This window comes from Diadema setosum, chromosome 19 (genome assembly GCF_964275005.1).
Source record: "Diadema setosum chromosome 19, eeDiaSeto1, whole genome shotgun sequence".
Lineage (NCBI taxonomy): Eukaryota > Metazoa > Echinodermata > Echinoidea > Diadematoida > Diadematidae > Diadema > Diadema setosum.
In genome coordinates, this window is record NC_092703.1 from 23,511,931 (window position 1) to 23,527,119 (window position 15,189).

The window sequence follows — 15,189 nt, forward strand, 5'->3', positions numbered from 1 at the left end:
TAAGGAAATATAGCGCCGAAACGGCACCCGTTTTGTACAACTCCTCGATCTGAATGCGAAAACGGCACAGCCCCAACGCTGCACGTTGGGGCTGGTCGCAGTTAGTACGTAGCTAGCCCGCGCTCGTAATTCGATTTTGGGTCGGGTTGACCCGGTTTGAAAATTGATTTTAAAACGATGATGTTCTCTCTTTTATCGAATGGTATAGACAAAGAACAACAGGTGAGGTATGTTACTGTTATAACTTGCACTTGAAGTCATATTGGACCTGTTTTATGCAGTTTTGATTTTCGTGGGTTTACAAATGTGGGCTAGTACCTTTAAAGAAATTCGAGTGTCAAAAAAGAACGGACCTATCGATGACGGTATTTCAACTGCTGCTGCTACCATGCACTACAAATACTACATACACTGTATTTCTGGAAAAAATCACTTTTGAACCAACTGCGTTAATATTCCGACGCGCTAATTCACTGAAAACATGTTGGTAGACTACGGGTGTATAAGTAACATGAAATAATAATCAACGTTTAAAAAAGAAAAGGAAAATAGCTCGCATGACGATAAGTATTGAAGAGAGAAATATCACAATTTAAACAAAAAAAGCCGTAAGACATAATGAAAAATAAGGTGGCATAAAATCATTTAGCTGTAATTCTGAGTGTGAACGTAATGCAATTGCGGCAGACTTGGAATTATCGACAAGTTCGAACGTTGATGACTAATTCATCGTTGGTTTTAAATGTATTGTTGTGAAACACAACAAACATAAACCTTTTCCCTCTGCCCCCCCCCCCCCTTTCGGGCAAGCAAATTTCATTGACTGTACTTTCATTATTTCGGCTCGTTCGGAACTGTAAGAGTAATCGCACAGACGTCAAAACGATTTCACTGGGGATCGTATAATCCCTTTTCATGCTTTATCTCAGTTCTGCTTCGAGCGAATTTAATCTCGCGGAGACATGTACATGCAGTCTTGGTCATGGTCGCCGGTGAGCGAGCGGGCAAAGCGCAAATCAAAATTTGATCACTGCCTAGGCGACCTTTTGACAGACAAAGTATAAACGTTAAACTGAAAATATAATTGCTTTTTATCGATTCTGCTGCCATGTCTTGTACTCCAATTCCTCCACCGTATACATCCCAACAGAACGGTTTTTCAATTCACATTTTGAAGACGTTGTCGATCATGCTTGCTTACATGTATTGATTAAAGTGGGGCCCCTTCGTTAGCTTACTTAGAGCATGAAACATTTTTGCCATTCGTAATATTAATTGTTTAAGATGAATCAGAAGCGTAACAAATACACCGGAAAGAAAGAAAGAAAGAAAATGTAAGAAAGAATGATCTAGAAAAAAAAGATAGGAGGATACAGAAATATCGCAAATACACCTGTATGTTGTTATTTTTATGCTTCATCAATATCTTGATTTATATATACAGAGGCTTTATACGTGACCACTTTCAGCAGAAATCACACAGACTGTAGATAATGGGCATGATGGGTCTATAAGCAAAATGACAACAAACTTATTCCTTATTACTGGCATACTTATGGTTCATTATTATACTTTGTTATGTCAATATAATTCAACACTTATCTTCTGTATGAAAAAAAAAGAAAAAAAGAAAATCGTATTTACGTGTTTTGTTAGAGATGAAAAAATAGATGAATAAATGAATTGACAAGACGGGTTCTAAAAGTATGACATCTTATGTGATATGGTCTTCTTTACCCTGGCTAACCCCTTCAGCACTGGCACTGCTCTACCAGAGGTCTTTGTCATTACATATTATCATTAACCCCAATATTGCCGCCAATGGCCCATTTTTACATCTGCAAGGGTCGAAAGTGACAAACATTGTGCATGATGGGTATGATGGGTTTAAGGGCGATGAGTTGGCTCAGTCGGTAGCGCGTCTGCCTCACGATCACGCGGCCCGGGTTCGAACCCGAGTCTGGACTGAGCAATGTTGTGTGTAAACACACCGTCCCCTCTAGCAAGAGGCAAAACACTCTGTCCCTCGGATAGGACATAAAATGGAGGTCCCGTGTATGAGAGAGCAACAACTCAAGCACGTAAAAGATCCCGCTTCATTCATTCATTGCAAAGAGCAGGGTGTTTAACCCGGTGAAGTGGTCCCACCTCACATCCAACTGGACCCCATGGAAGACCAGCTTAACGTAGCTGAATATGGGCTATCCAGCCATCTTCTCAGATGGAAAATGAACAAACAAACAAACAAACACATACACTGTCAAAGACGTAAGCAGTGGGCTGGATTCGAACTCTGTTCCTCTTTTTTAAAAGTCGAAAATCTGATCCACTAATCCATTTCAGCTTTATGTCTCTACAAAAGGGAAATTGCCATCATATTTAGCACCCTACACACAATTAGAGACCACAATGAAGAAAACCGCAGCAAGCACGCAGTGTCCTGTGCATCAATCTCTGCTCAAGCATTCAGTCTTCCAAGCTGTTCATGATAAATGTGGAACTATATATACTAACTTCGATTGCCAATATCACCCGGAGCAAGTTTGCTTTGTTTTTTTATTCTAGGGTTTCTGACATATATGTTTTTTTTTTCTTTTAAGTTAAAGCAAGAAAAAGACATTTCTTTATTCGGGGAGCGGGCATTTATCCCTTTATCAATGCTGTCTCCTAAGATCACCTGTTCATCTGTTTTTGCCCTTGTGGTCGATGGGGATGCTCGAAGTCTTACCAGCAATGTGCTCAGAAAGAAACGGAAATGTGGAAAAAGGGGAAAGGAGATCTACGCGTTTTGACAGCAAGAAATTGCTCTGTCCTACTTCGGTTAATGTGAAAGTGGGTTACGAGGTTTCTCCTTCTCTCCCCCCCCCCCCCCCATCCTCCCATCTCTCTCATTCTATCTTTTTCAAACGGCATAGTAAGAGGCTTGGTGTCATCATAAGGGGGGGGGGGGGTAAGTTAAGAGGAAGATGAGTCATACTAATGGTCACGTGACGTGATTCAAAACCATGAGGTTGAATGGAGAATGATAATGAGGAAGAGGGAGGGGAAGCAGGAGGAGGAGGAGCAGGAGGAGAGAGAGAAAGAAAGGGAGATGGGGGTGATGAAGGAGGGAGTTGGCAGAACCGGAAAACGGGGGGCAAGGGTGAATCGACCCCTAAAGGTGACGCAAGCAGTTTGCATCATGCACTTATACATACCTGCTTCCCAGGAATGCATAATGCATATACATTCCCTTGTGGATTCCACTTCCAAGGACTGCAACTTGAAAGTAAGGTCGATAATGTAGTCGAAACGAAGGAGAAGGACATAGATAATTGTCTGAATATTACTATCTTTTTTCAGTGCAGATGACAGTGTATGGACGACTTCACGCGCAAGACCACGTTTTAGTGTTTAGAGTTATGCAGAAAGAAACAATTCTGTGATAGTGATCACCTGCTAAAATGACAAGTGTTTTTGAACGATTTTGTGTATAGTGTGATGGATGTGGGCTCTGGATCATCAAATATTCTAGGCATGGACCTGCCGACGAAAACGTGAGGCCCAGTATGGCCTAGACACATACACAAGAGCGAATGGCTGCTGGTAGTGTTCTTCACGCCATGTAGGAATATTAAAGGACACAGAACGCCACTACTGGTTCCATTCAACACTTCACTTCATTTCACCTAAAACACATTGCAGCCTGAGCAAATATCACTGCGACGTGCAGACGGATCACCTGCTCCTAGAATATCTAATGAACTTTTTTAGGGGGAAGAGCGAAATGGCAATTCATGAGCGTGTATACGCGATGTACTTAGTAAGTGTGTGTGCATGCGCGCGAGAGTGTGTGACGCGTGAAAGTCACACCCGTTACAGGTGTTTCTCGGGAACCGCTAATGCTGAAGGTGTCCTCGTGGCAGGAATAATATATGTGTAGGTAAAATACTGGACAATGAGGCTCTCGGAAGCGCGGTGCTCAATGCAAATCGAGTGGAGAAATGTCACCGTCCTCGCTGGTATAATGAACTTTTCCCAGTGCGCATTCACGCTCTACGTACGCATTCACAATTACGAGTGCGTCAGAGACGAGCAACGAAGTTCGCTGTTCATTGATTGGCCCGCTTCGAAATACAATGTAGTAATGGATTGACCAACGCCCGGAGAGCAGCGAATCCTATGCTTAGGTTTTACATAGTTTTCTCAGATAAACGCCCTTCTCGAACGTTTTCAGGAACTTAAGCAAAACCAATTAAAATACAGTCGTGTTTTTGTTTGTTTGTTTGTTTGTTTTTGATTTTATTTTGTTTTTTGTGCAGCGCATGGTACATTATGCCATGCAATTTATCGTGGTAAGAATATTCAAATTTTCGGAATAATCATCCATTGATAGAAAATAATAACAGGGTTCGATCTGTAGCAGCATTACATACAGTTAGTCATGGGAGGGAAAAGCTAGTCCCATAGACCCGTCCCATCAAGGATGGGACGAAACCGTCTCACCTCCCTGGTCCCATTTAGCTACTTATCATTTTGCACAGTTACATGCTACAACGACGATTGTTTAAGCTGCGTTGAGTTCAAGAGTTTGTGGTTCTTTTTGTACCTTATCTCATTTCTTTTTCCTCTCGTTATGTATATAGGATATCATTCAGGTCCTTACAGGTGTTTCTCCTCCCGCTATACAATCTATCTATGCAGTTCTCTCCTCGATCGCTTTCCACTCTCTCTCTCTTCCAGTCCAACTCTTTCTTTCGCTTGCCATGTTTTTTCCCATCCCTACTCCCCTCACTGTCCCTCGCTCTCCCTCCTCCCTTATTCTACACCCGTTCTTCCTCGCAACAATTTCTCGCAACATAGCACATGCCTACATCACGAGCATGAATGAAAATAAGCGTAGGCTGACGAGGTATGCTGCCACCCCCCCCCCCCCCCACACCACCACCACCACCACCACGTACAGAGACGACATTCTTCATGTTTTGCTTTTCGCGAGACGTGCAGCGATGCGCTGTATACATTACTGAGCACTGTTACCTTCACGGAATGACATTATTGCGCTACGGAGATTAATAGCGCGGGTTGTCTCACGTCGTTAATTTCGCAACTGCTCGCTGTGTGTTATAAAGGCGGTGTTTGTTTTTTCCGACTGCTGTCACGGAGCAGATTCTCGCATGCGCAAGTTTAATGTTCCAGTAGAGCGTTGGTTTGTCGGCGCAATGCCAAAGCACTCGACGTTGCTATAATACGTCTTGAGAGAGACATTAACCCCGGTAAACAAGCCTCTTTTCGGAGAACAAATTTACGAGCATTCTCGACAGTCAAACACAGTGGGTTACTACATCCTGCGATGTACACCGCTGACGAGAAGAATGAGATTAGATGCCTAAGCCTTTGAACAGCCTATCCTCCCTTCGAAAAGAGACGCCACCAAACTCGATCAAGACATAGTTTTCTTGTAATCAATCAAATGGCAGTCACACTTAATTAATCCTACATTACTCCTAAACAAGACGACACATCAAAAAGTTCATGTGCCTCCCTGATTTGATATCAAAATATGAATTTCATCTTGAAAAAAAGGCGGGAAATTAACCATAACACGGGCCACGTCTGTACCGGGATCACGGGATCCTCTATCTCTCGCATTTTCCATTTTGCCGCGTCTTGAATTCATCATAAATGTTAGTAACTTGCCCCGCGTTCACTTTTTGCTACACCTACTCTATGACACGGACATGTGTCCTTTCACCACAGCTGCGTCTGCTAATGTAAATAAAAGGAGGAAAGACGGAAAGAAATCAAGAAAGAAAGAAAGAAGGAAGGAAGGAAAGAAGGGAAGAAAGGCATTTATTTGCTTCCCTTGCTGAACGAAGCAAAAGACGAATTTGTCTGTCTCGACGCATGAAGGAATTCATTGTTTATAGTACACGCGAATGATTTCAGATCTACGTAAGATGACATGACGACGGAACAAAAAGTGCTGGTTGGGGCGGTGCGTGAATGTTCGATTCTTCGCTTCAGGCAGTTATTATGTAACTGCCTGAGGTTTGTTACAGCATTAGAAGGTAAGACATTGAGTCGATGGAAACGCCTCAACAATCGCACCAGTGCTATGAAATAGAAACCATTATAGCATCATCATATACATTGTTTACAACCATGCAAAACTCTTCATAATCCATATAGATTGATCATTAAAGGCGCAAAGAATACGGATTCAGTAAAAAGCTTTCAGCGAGGGATCGTATAAGTCTCTCTGTGTTTACGATAATGGATTTTCTAATCAAGGAAATGATTGATGCGGGTTCCAATTCCTTCATATCGTTGTCACCAATGATATTCCGGCTCATTAAGTGCGGTAGCTATCTCGACGAAAGGTCATGCCGTCTTATGGTATCAAATTTTACAAGGATGACGTCGTGCGCAACAACGGAATTGATGCCGCTCGTAAGACGCGGATCGCTTGAAGCAGAATCATCGGTTCTTGCTTAGAACTCCCTTAGTTTTTTCTCTTTTTCGTGTCTATTGTGGTCAACTCGTGCTCAAAATTTTAACGTATCGGGTTCCTCTTCATTCAGTTCTTATGGGAGAGCGAGCGAGTTCGTGAGTGAAATGGCAATTATCGGCGGTTTTTATGGCACACGGAAAATTGCAGCTTTAATATTTGCACTTCAATAAACAAGAATGACTGATGACTTAAATTTCGATTATATTACAATTGCTCTCTCGTCATAGACGTATTAATAATGATAATAAAGTCACTTGAACGATACATTACATCAAGCCTGGCATTCGTGCAACGTCCGCTATTCCACAGGGTTATTACATTACTACTTTAGGTACTTCTACTGTACTGTTACCATTTCTACGATATGATTAATGTCACTTCTTCTTCCAATACTACTATACGACAACCACCACAAGTCCCAACCCTAATCTTTACTGACTCACACTATTTCTATGTCTTAAAATGCTACCTCGCATCTCCCGTCCCACGCAGGGCCCTCACAGGTTACTACGTTTGATACTTTTACTGTTACTTTTTTTTGGTATCCAGATTGCTGCAACTTATCCAGTATACTACTACTACTACTACTACTACTACTACTACTACTACTACTACTACTACTACTAGTAGTAGTAGTAGTAGTAGTAGTAGTAGTAGTAGTAGTACTTCTGCTACCACTGAATGTAGCCTACTAATCCTATATAAACTTCGCTGCTCTCACTCTTTCTGTCTTATGTATAGATTTTATAACTATCAAAGCCACTTATACTTCTGATTTGTGCATACACCTTGTATAGGATTAATCTTTTTTACTACTAAAATATTACCATAATCAGTGACAAGGATTAAATCACAGCAATGAATATATCAAATAACTTTTTTCTTTCTTTCTTGGGATCTTTTTCAATTAACACTCGTTCCTTTCGTCTTCTTCTTCTTCTTCTTCTTCTTCTTCTTCTTCTTCGTTTTTTGCATCTTCGTCTCTGTCTTCTTTTTTTTTTCTTTTCTTCGAAATTCATCCTCTTCACGACTTTCCGGTTTCCTCCATCCACCTGTAAAACTTGAGGACCGAGACGTGCTGCGTCAGTGAGTCGATCTACGTCTTCCGGCGGCAGCGGTCAGAGTACCACTTGACCTTTCACCGAGGGTGTTGTGTGGTCACGTGACCGAGGTGACGTTTCAATTAAAATGCAAGAAGCACGTGAATTGTGAAAGCACGCCCTCTCATACTAATGTGGATGAAGCAAAAAAAAAAAAAAGAAAGAAAGAAAAGAAAATCCCACAGAAAAGACGTGTACACTCACATTTACACACACACACACACACACTTCTTTTTTGCCCTGAAGTATTACTTTTTCTGTGATATTTCAATACCGAGGCTACCTAGTCTTGTTTCGTGAACGATATTCAGTATGTACTCTCACACTAGTCCCATATTATGTATTCATAACGCGTGCGATCTGAAGTTTCACTTCCTTCCTTACCGTGAAGTTATAGTAATTAAGACCAAAGTTAGTCAAAGGTAGGCAAGTCATAAGGTGACTGGGATAGTTGTGACACCATACATAAGAGCGACAAAGCATACTGAAGTCGATCTTTCTTTGCTTTGTGAAACATTTTCCAAAAAAAAGCACCCTATGTCATGTGCACACGAAAATGGGTCGTAGAGGAGCATGGCGTCTAACATGACCTCGCATATTTGATCCCTAAACTCTTAAGTTTGACCCTTAATTCTCGGATCTTTCGCAGAGTATAGGTTAGGGTTTGGTGATGAAAGCATCCTATCTAAAGCTGCCTCGTGAGTTTCAAGACTAGCCCGGGCGAGCCCCAAGATCAAGTAGTATATTACAGGTATTACGCGTATAGAATAACAACAACGCCATAACTGTCTATGTGCAGTATATATTATAAGCTGCACAATGATCCCGCGCGCTATCATGACAGTGTTTAATAACTCCGGGCCCTCAACGTCTAATTTCAGTAATGATTAATATAGCGATAACAAGCTTCTAAACGCTTGTAATAAACCCTGCCTACAAGTTTTTACGGTCATTTAACAAGCTTAGGCAGTGGTGTATACAGTATATACTTGCCAATTTATTTGAACCAAACAAGCCCTATCGCCTGTCATCCCTTATTTGCACTTCACACGTCTGTGTCGTATAGCTGTCGTTAAAAAAAAAAAGTAAAGCGGTAAAGCGGGACAAATTTATCGCACGAACGTTGTATCAAGAGTAATAACAGTTGACCGTTAGGTGCTTAATCAGCGGCTATTTAGCACTCGAAAAATGTCGTGCGAAGTTCATTATGACAAGGCCCTATAGATAAACTGATTATCTAACCAAGTCGTACTTTGGGGTTTAAATGTCACGGAGTTACGGCAGAGGAATGTCCAACATCCTGTATTATGAAATGTTCTGAGAAGACAGAAACTGATCAACATTACTGATCAAAATTATCATTTTCATTTATCAAGCTCAAACAGTCCAATATGACTTTTTTTTTTCAATTGAGCATTCCTTGCTCTGTTGGCCAATTGTATGACACAAACTCTTGTAAGATTCCCCTCAAATACAAAACACCATGAATGTGTATAATACCATATTATTTTTTTCATAATGTGATCAAGATTTTGAAATTTAAAAAGTCATGAAATGTATACACTATTTTGATCAAAAATGATATTTGCTGTGGGTCATTCTGTGTAACACCTCGTAAACCAGTCATAATTGAAATTCGTCAAATCTTTTTCCCTTTATACTTGCATTTTTATCTCTTTGTTTATCTTTTTCAAGATGTAAACTCGCAGTAGTAGTGATGTCATAGTTCTGGAAGAACCAATGTTTGACGAAAGTGCACATGCATTCATCATTTTGACTCTTTTGTTTGGAAACTCGTCTTCATAGTATGTAAGAGAATATTCTCCGCCAAAATGTTACCACAGATACAAAAGTACATTAACCCTTATATTTGCGTGAGCCTTCGTGCCGAGAATTCTCTCTTCTTTTTGTTTTCAGTGCCCTTTCCCTCATCTACTGAAACCAAAGTAAGATGATTTTGCCCCGAATGTCAGTCGAGACTTTGAGCAATCTCATCGACTAAGTACCATCGGTAGCCATGGCTGCCCCTCCACGGGTGAGTAAACAGTGAAGGCATCCCGGCGAGCCAGTTTAGTCACGGCTGGACTTCGCAGCACACGCCCATCACAGTGCAGTGACACTCCCAGAGTTTCGCTCCCCGGAAGCGGGGAAGGAAAAAAAAACGCTCTAAAAACAAAGAAATTGTACAGAAATCATTGTCGTAGATAGAATGAATGCAGCACAAAGTTTTGGTCTTTGTTCTGATCTGTTTCCGCGCACGCCGTGAAATTTGTAGAGCGTGTGGCTCCCTAAGATCAGGAGTGCTCGTATCTGCGATGCTTGATTACAATCTCCGAGATGGATTACAGAAGTTCATTAGATTGACTGCCAGGCTCAATTCACAAAACCCACTCTACGTCTTCCTCCTCCTCCTTCTCCTTCTCCTTCTTCTCCTCCGTCTTCTTCTTTTCCCTTTCTTCTTCATCATCTCTTCTTTTTCTTAACTTGTTTTTCCTACGCTCCATCATTCTATTCGCTCTATTACTTTCTCTTTCTTTCTCTTTTCTGCGTTCTCTTATCTTCTCTTTCATTATCTCGTGTTTTTCCTCCTCCTCCTTCTTAGTAATAATATAGTAGCGGACTCACGCTTAGCTCTCGAGCTGAAAGAACACGCTACTGTCTATACAAAATTTTATCTTTATTATGTTTGTCATTTGTTGTTATTAGCGAGCTTTAGATATGCGACGCGAACGCTGAGACGACGCTAATAACATGAGGCCAATAATGGTGTTCTGCACATGGATTGCATGAGACAGCTGTATCCATTGTCCAACCCGGGATGGTGCGTCGTCTTAGCGTTCGCGTCGCAAATCTAAAGCTCGTTGCTATTACGCCGTTATGTGTCTGCAGATTTTTTGCGGTCGAAGGATGATCCAAATGTGCAGACGTGGTATGACAACCATTTACAATTTACATTGGCACCATTTATTGTAGAATGATATGCTCGTTTAAGAAAAGTAGGTGATCAATTCTGCCAGTGTTTAAAATGAAGCTATTGTTCTGACATGTTATCCACCACGCAAACAAGTTCCACTATAACCATGTATGGTTGGCAAGTAATTAGGAAGCTAAGAAGAAGGCAAAAGAAAAGTGATGATGGTATAAAACTCTTTCCCGCACACGCACAGAGATAACTATGCGCAGTGATGGGAGAGACCATAGAGCTACAGTAGATCCATGGAGAGACCAACGGCATGGACGGCTGTCATTTACCTTGCAATAATCAACGAATAAATGGGACATAGATGCCCAACCTTGAACGGGAGCAAACAATTTGTTCTCTCCATTCAGCTTCGGGTCTATTTGCCCTCAGCAGAGAAGGGGGGGGGGGATAATATAACTGAGCATACCCATCGAGTGCTCGGAATTTAAATATAGACATTTCACACAGCATCACGACGTGCCTTTACGTACGATTGAGTAACAGTGTTTGCTCTCTACATCCGTTCAGTATGTCCCCTGCGCGATTTGACCGAGAAAGACCATCGGTGAGTTCGCCGTGGAGTCACGTGTGTGTGTGCCCAGGTTCGACCAAGATCAATACTCTCCAAGAGACAATGGCAAAGACTTCCGCACTTGACAGAAACACACACACACACACACACACACACACACACACGGAAAACATAATGAGTACATTAGATTTGGAGAGAGCGGTATACGTAGAAAGAGAATTGCAGAATGAGATTATGTGACCTTGCTGGTCTGAGCAGGAACTCATGAACGGATGGAAAGCCGTGACACTGAGACCGAAATCTCGCATAGTGACTCATCTTTACCACATGGGTCAATGTACCCAGTATACGAAACATTTCAAGCCAGCCACATCCCGTACTGGGCGTTGCGTGAAAAAAAAAAAAAAAAGTTTGCCAGTATGTCCTTAGAAGCACGTCCACTGAAAAAGACACATCATGAAAACGTGTCCTTTAATCCACTAAAAAAAAAAAGAATCGCTCGTCGGCAAACACGAATATTTCTTAATCCTTTGATTATTCGATACTAGGCAAAACTTCTTCACATTAAACATATTCTCATTGTTTACTGAGAAATGAAACTTTCCAAACAAACATAAACTACGACACAAAAGGGCACTTTTGGGGGTATCCGAATGTCCTCTGACCAAGGTGCACATGCAATTGATAAAAATAACGTTCTAAAGAATGGTAGGAAGGCAGCCACTTTTCCAGATGTTTTTGATATCTTTCTAAGGCAAAAGTATCTTACAAATAGGCCTTTATGTTTGGAAAACTAATTTCACGAATTAATAACGACGAAAGTTCTGGATTCTATATTCATTTACACATTTTTTTAAAGCTGACCATGCTTCAGTAAATCTCGTTTTGCAAAACCATTCTTTCTGGTATTCTTCAAAGACGATTTACTGTAGGTCTGAAGCGATGACCTGTGTATATACTGATGCCCTGCCGATGTCCAGTGAGCTTTACCTAAACCATTCGTTGTGAAGTTGATGATTTTTTTATAGCTATTATCACAGTGGCTGTTATAGTCGCAGGTTCATGGATATCCTTACAAAAGAAACACATCAAGGAGGCGAAATGTGTTAGCGAGGAGGAACAGATGAATGAACCAAATCTTCGTCGATTGTCCACGCTCCATCACTTCGGTTAACCAGACGCAAAGTGAAAGAGATTCTGGATGTTTTCGATGGTTTGCAGATCACAATAACATGGTACTTTGTAGTCAATGGAAATAATTATTATAGCGTGTCCATGGAAACGCGGGGTGCGAGTTCAAGACGGGACAGGACCTTATTGAAGGAAAAAACAAAGGCATGAAAATAAAGGAAATCTCGCCTTTCCTCCGGGGGCGTATGGACGCCACATCCTGATTGTCAGAAGTATGAACAAGAAAAATAAATCCTCGGGCTGATAGTTCAAGCTCACAGACAAACATGAACTAAAAGGAGTGCCATCCTGCAAACCATAACAGGAACGATGTTATAAATAGCGGGAATTGGAAAAGGATTTGTTTGCTCAGCAAATCGTTTTCTCGTGAGTGTATGCAATGGGACATCTTCGATCTGAACGATCACCAGTTGTGAGAATGTATAGTGAACGAAAATAAAAGTCCACCTTATCAGCTGAAAAACAGCACAATTTTTGCACCAAACGGGGAAAACGCAAAATCCTTACTAACCCACCACTATGTTGGTACGTGCTTCGCAGGTACACAAGACGTTGTGCGAGGGTGTAACCTGCTCAAGCAGAAGATAATGTGTAGTGATTCCATATTCGTTGCTATTTCACAGAAAATAGATTAGGCCTATAACGGTCTTATGTTAGAAAGGATAAGCCCTCTACTATGTTAGCACATAGATTCTTGCGCGCTGTTTATGAATTTACGTTAAATCACATATATTAACGCTGACTATCGTCAAGTCACATCAAAATTATCGTCAAGCTATATAACGGTCGAAACGATATGTATGGCCAATTGACTATTTTACGGGTGAATTTAAAAAGTTTGTGATACTCCATTAAATTAGTACATTTGCACTTTGACAGTGAACATTGCATGTCATGTAAATGAAACCCACTACCTTCACCAAAAGGTGACGACTTTACTATAGCCATAACGAAATTGCATTTGCCTGTTCTATGTGTTTTTTTAAATGTCACGATGACTTAACCCGTCGTCATCGAGGTTTGTATCATTCCTATCGATTCTAATGATGCCAAATCCGGATCTCCGCAGGCAACGGGTTAATCAACAAAGTTAATAGAGGGAATTCTGTCCCAGGATGGAAATGGTCAGATTGCGAAGAAGGAAACGAGCGCAGGAGAAAAAAAAAGAACTAACTGGGAATGGTCGTCGCTAGAAATAACCACGGAAGTTTGACCAGAAACTTGGACTTCCCTTCGCTTGCAACAACAGATTCTGTCAAGTTTGTGTTTTTGTGTTTTCAGTCAAAAAAGAATGCCGTACTTACTGTTTGTCTTACAAAGTTTCACATGTCAAATGCTACTGTCCCCGTCGAGACTGAAGGAAGCGCTTTGCTGACATCTCGTCCAACACGTGTACGTAATTACGTCACCGTGGATTTATGTGTTAATGTTAACTATGAAGCTATCTACGTCAGTAACACAAATAGCACGATTGGTTTCAATCATATATGACATAAAAGTTCTCGTGCTGCACCAACTCGAACACAGTCACAAAAAGTCCTCTCTCGCATAGTTTCAAAATGCCACCTAGCAAGTGCCATTGCGCATGACAATGCTTTTGACAAAACACGCAAACACACACACACACACAAACAAACAAATATGAATCATGGAAAGCACTGGATCACAATATACGAGCGTCCTGTCTCTTGTTCCACTTGGGACAGATGAAACTTTCTAATATATATTGTGCTATCAAAAATTGACTTTCAAAGAAGCATAGTGATCACTATGTGATCGATGATGATGATGATAATCATAATCATAAATCACACTAGTCATAACAGGCAGGAGAAGGAAATGAGGGAATATTATCTAAGTTAAATTCTTTCTGCTCCCGTAATAGTCACCGGTCACAGGTGGAGATGATCAAGAATATCGAACAGATGACTCACCTCAGCCACCGCTGGGTATTCGTCTCCAACTGAAGATATCCGTTTCGATAGCAACGCCTTCCTCCCCATCTGGTATTGCCCCACTCCCGCAAGGTTCCCCGTCGACCCCCCACTGTTGACACCCCCAATCAAATTGGAGTCCAGGGCGTGGTTCAACACGCGATCCTGTCTCTCTGCGTTTCTCTGCTCATCATTAATGTCAATATATAGCAGTTCGTTGTCGTCATCCTCGTCGTTGGCGGTGCGACGGAGTCTCTCCGAGCTCTGCCGGCGATCCTTAGATCCTTCGCCGTACCAAAGTATATTGTCGTCGTCGATGGGTAAGTGGTTATCGTACATTCTCCGCTTCGGTGGTTGCCGATGCGATCTCGCCGCCGACGATGACTTGTTGGCGAATTCGTACTGGAGATGGAGGCAAATCAGCATGAACAGGCAACCGATCGCTATCAGCTGCACGGCAATCCTGTGTCCCAGCGAGCGACCGAACGGTCGGAACAAAAGTGTGAACGACCTCATCATCACGGCGCAGGAAGCCTAGCTTCGTTGCTAGGGAGGAGCGCGAAGATGTAGAGGGTAACGCTACCACAAAACTCCGAGGCTCAAATGCGCAATTCTTGCGATGCAGCTAACGGCTAATCTCCAGCGAATCCAGGCGTGCTTCTTCGTCATGGTAATTAGAGACCCGCTGATTACGTGATGTCGAGGGAAGCAAGAGTTCGTCTGTCGTAATCAATTTCATTGGGCGCTGAGGAATACAAATCACAAAATTTGCACTGAGGCAAAGAAGATATACAGCAGTCTCCCAGAGACAAAAAATAAAAGAAAGTGTGTCAGTTAGTCGGTGGTACAGAAGAGTGAGCGCGCAATGACGCGCAATATGAACCACACCTATCCTTCAGTAATCCTCCCACTCAGAGATCCTCTCGACGTTCGGGCAAGGTGTCTGCAAAACGGCATGACGAACTGATGTGCGATAC

General features: G+C 41.8%; 1 protein-coding gene across 1 annotated transcript in view; it reads right to left on the bottom strand.

Annotated features, from left to right (window-relative positions):
- LOC140243152 (probable methyltransferase-like protein 24) overlaps nucleotides 1–14,731 on the bottom strand; it is a 67,141-nt gene extending 52,410 nt beyond the window's left edge. Inside the window, exon 1 of the mRNA XM_072322881.1 lies at nucleotides 14,213–14,731. Within this exon, the coding sequence (XP_072178982.1) occupies nucleotides 14,213–14,731 (519 nt within the window). The remainder of the gene's footprint in view (nucleotides 1–14,212) is intronic.
- Nucleotides 14,732–15,189: the final 458 nt, after the last annotated feature.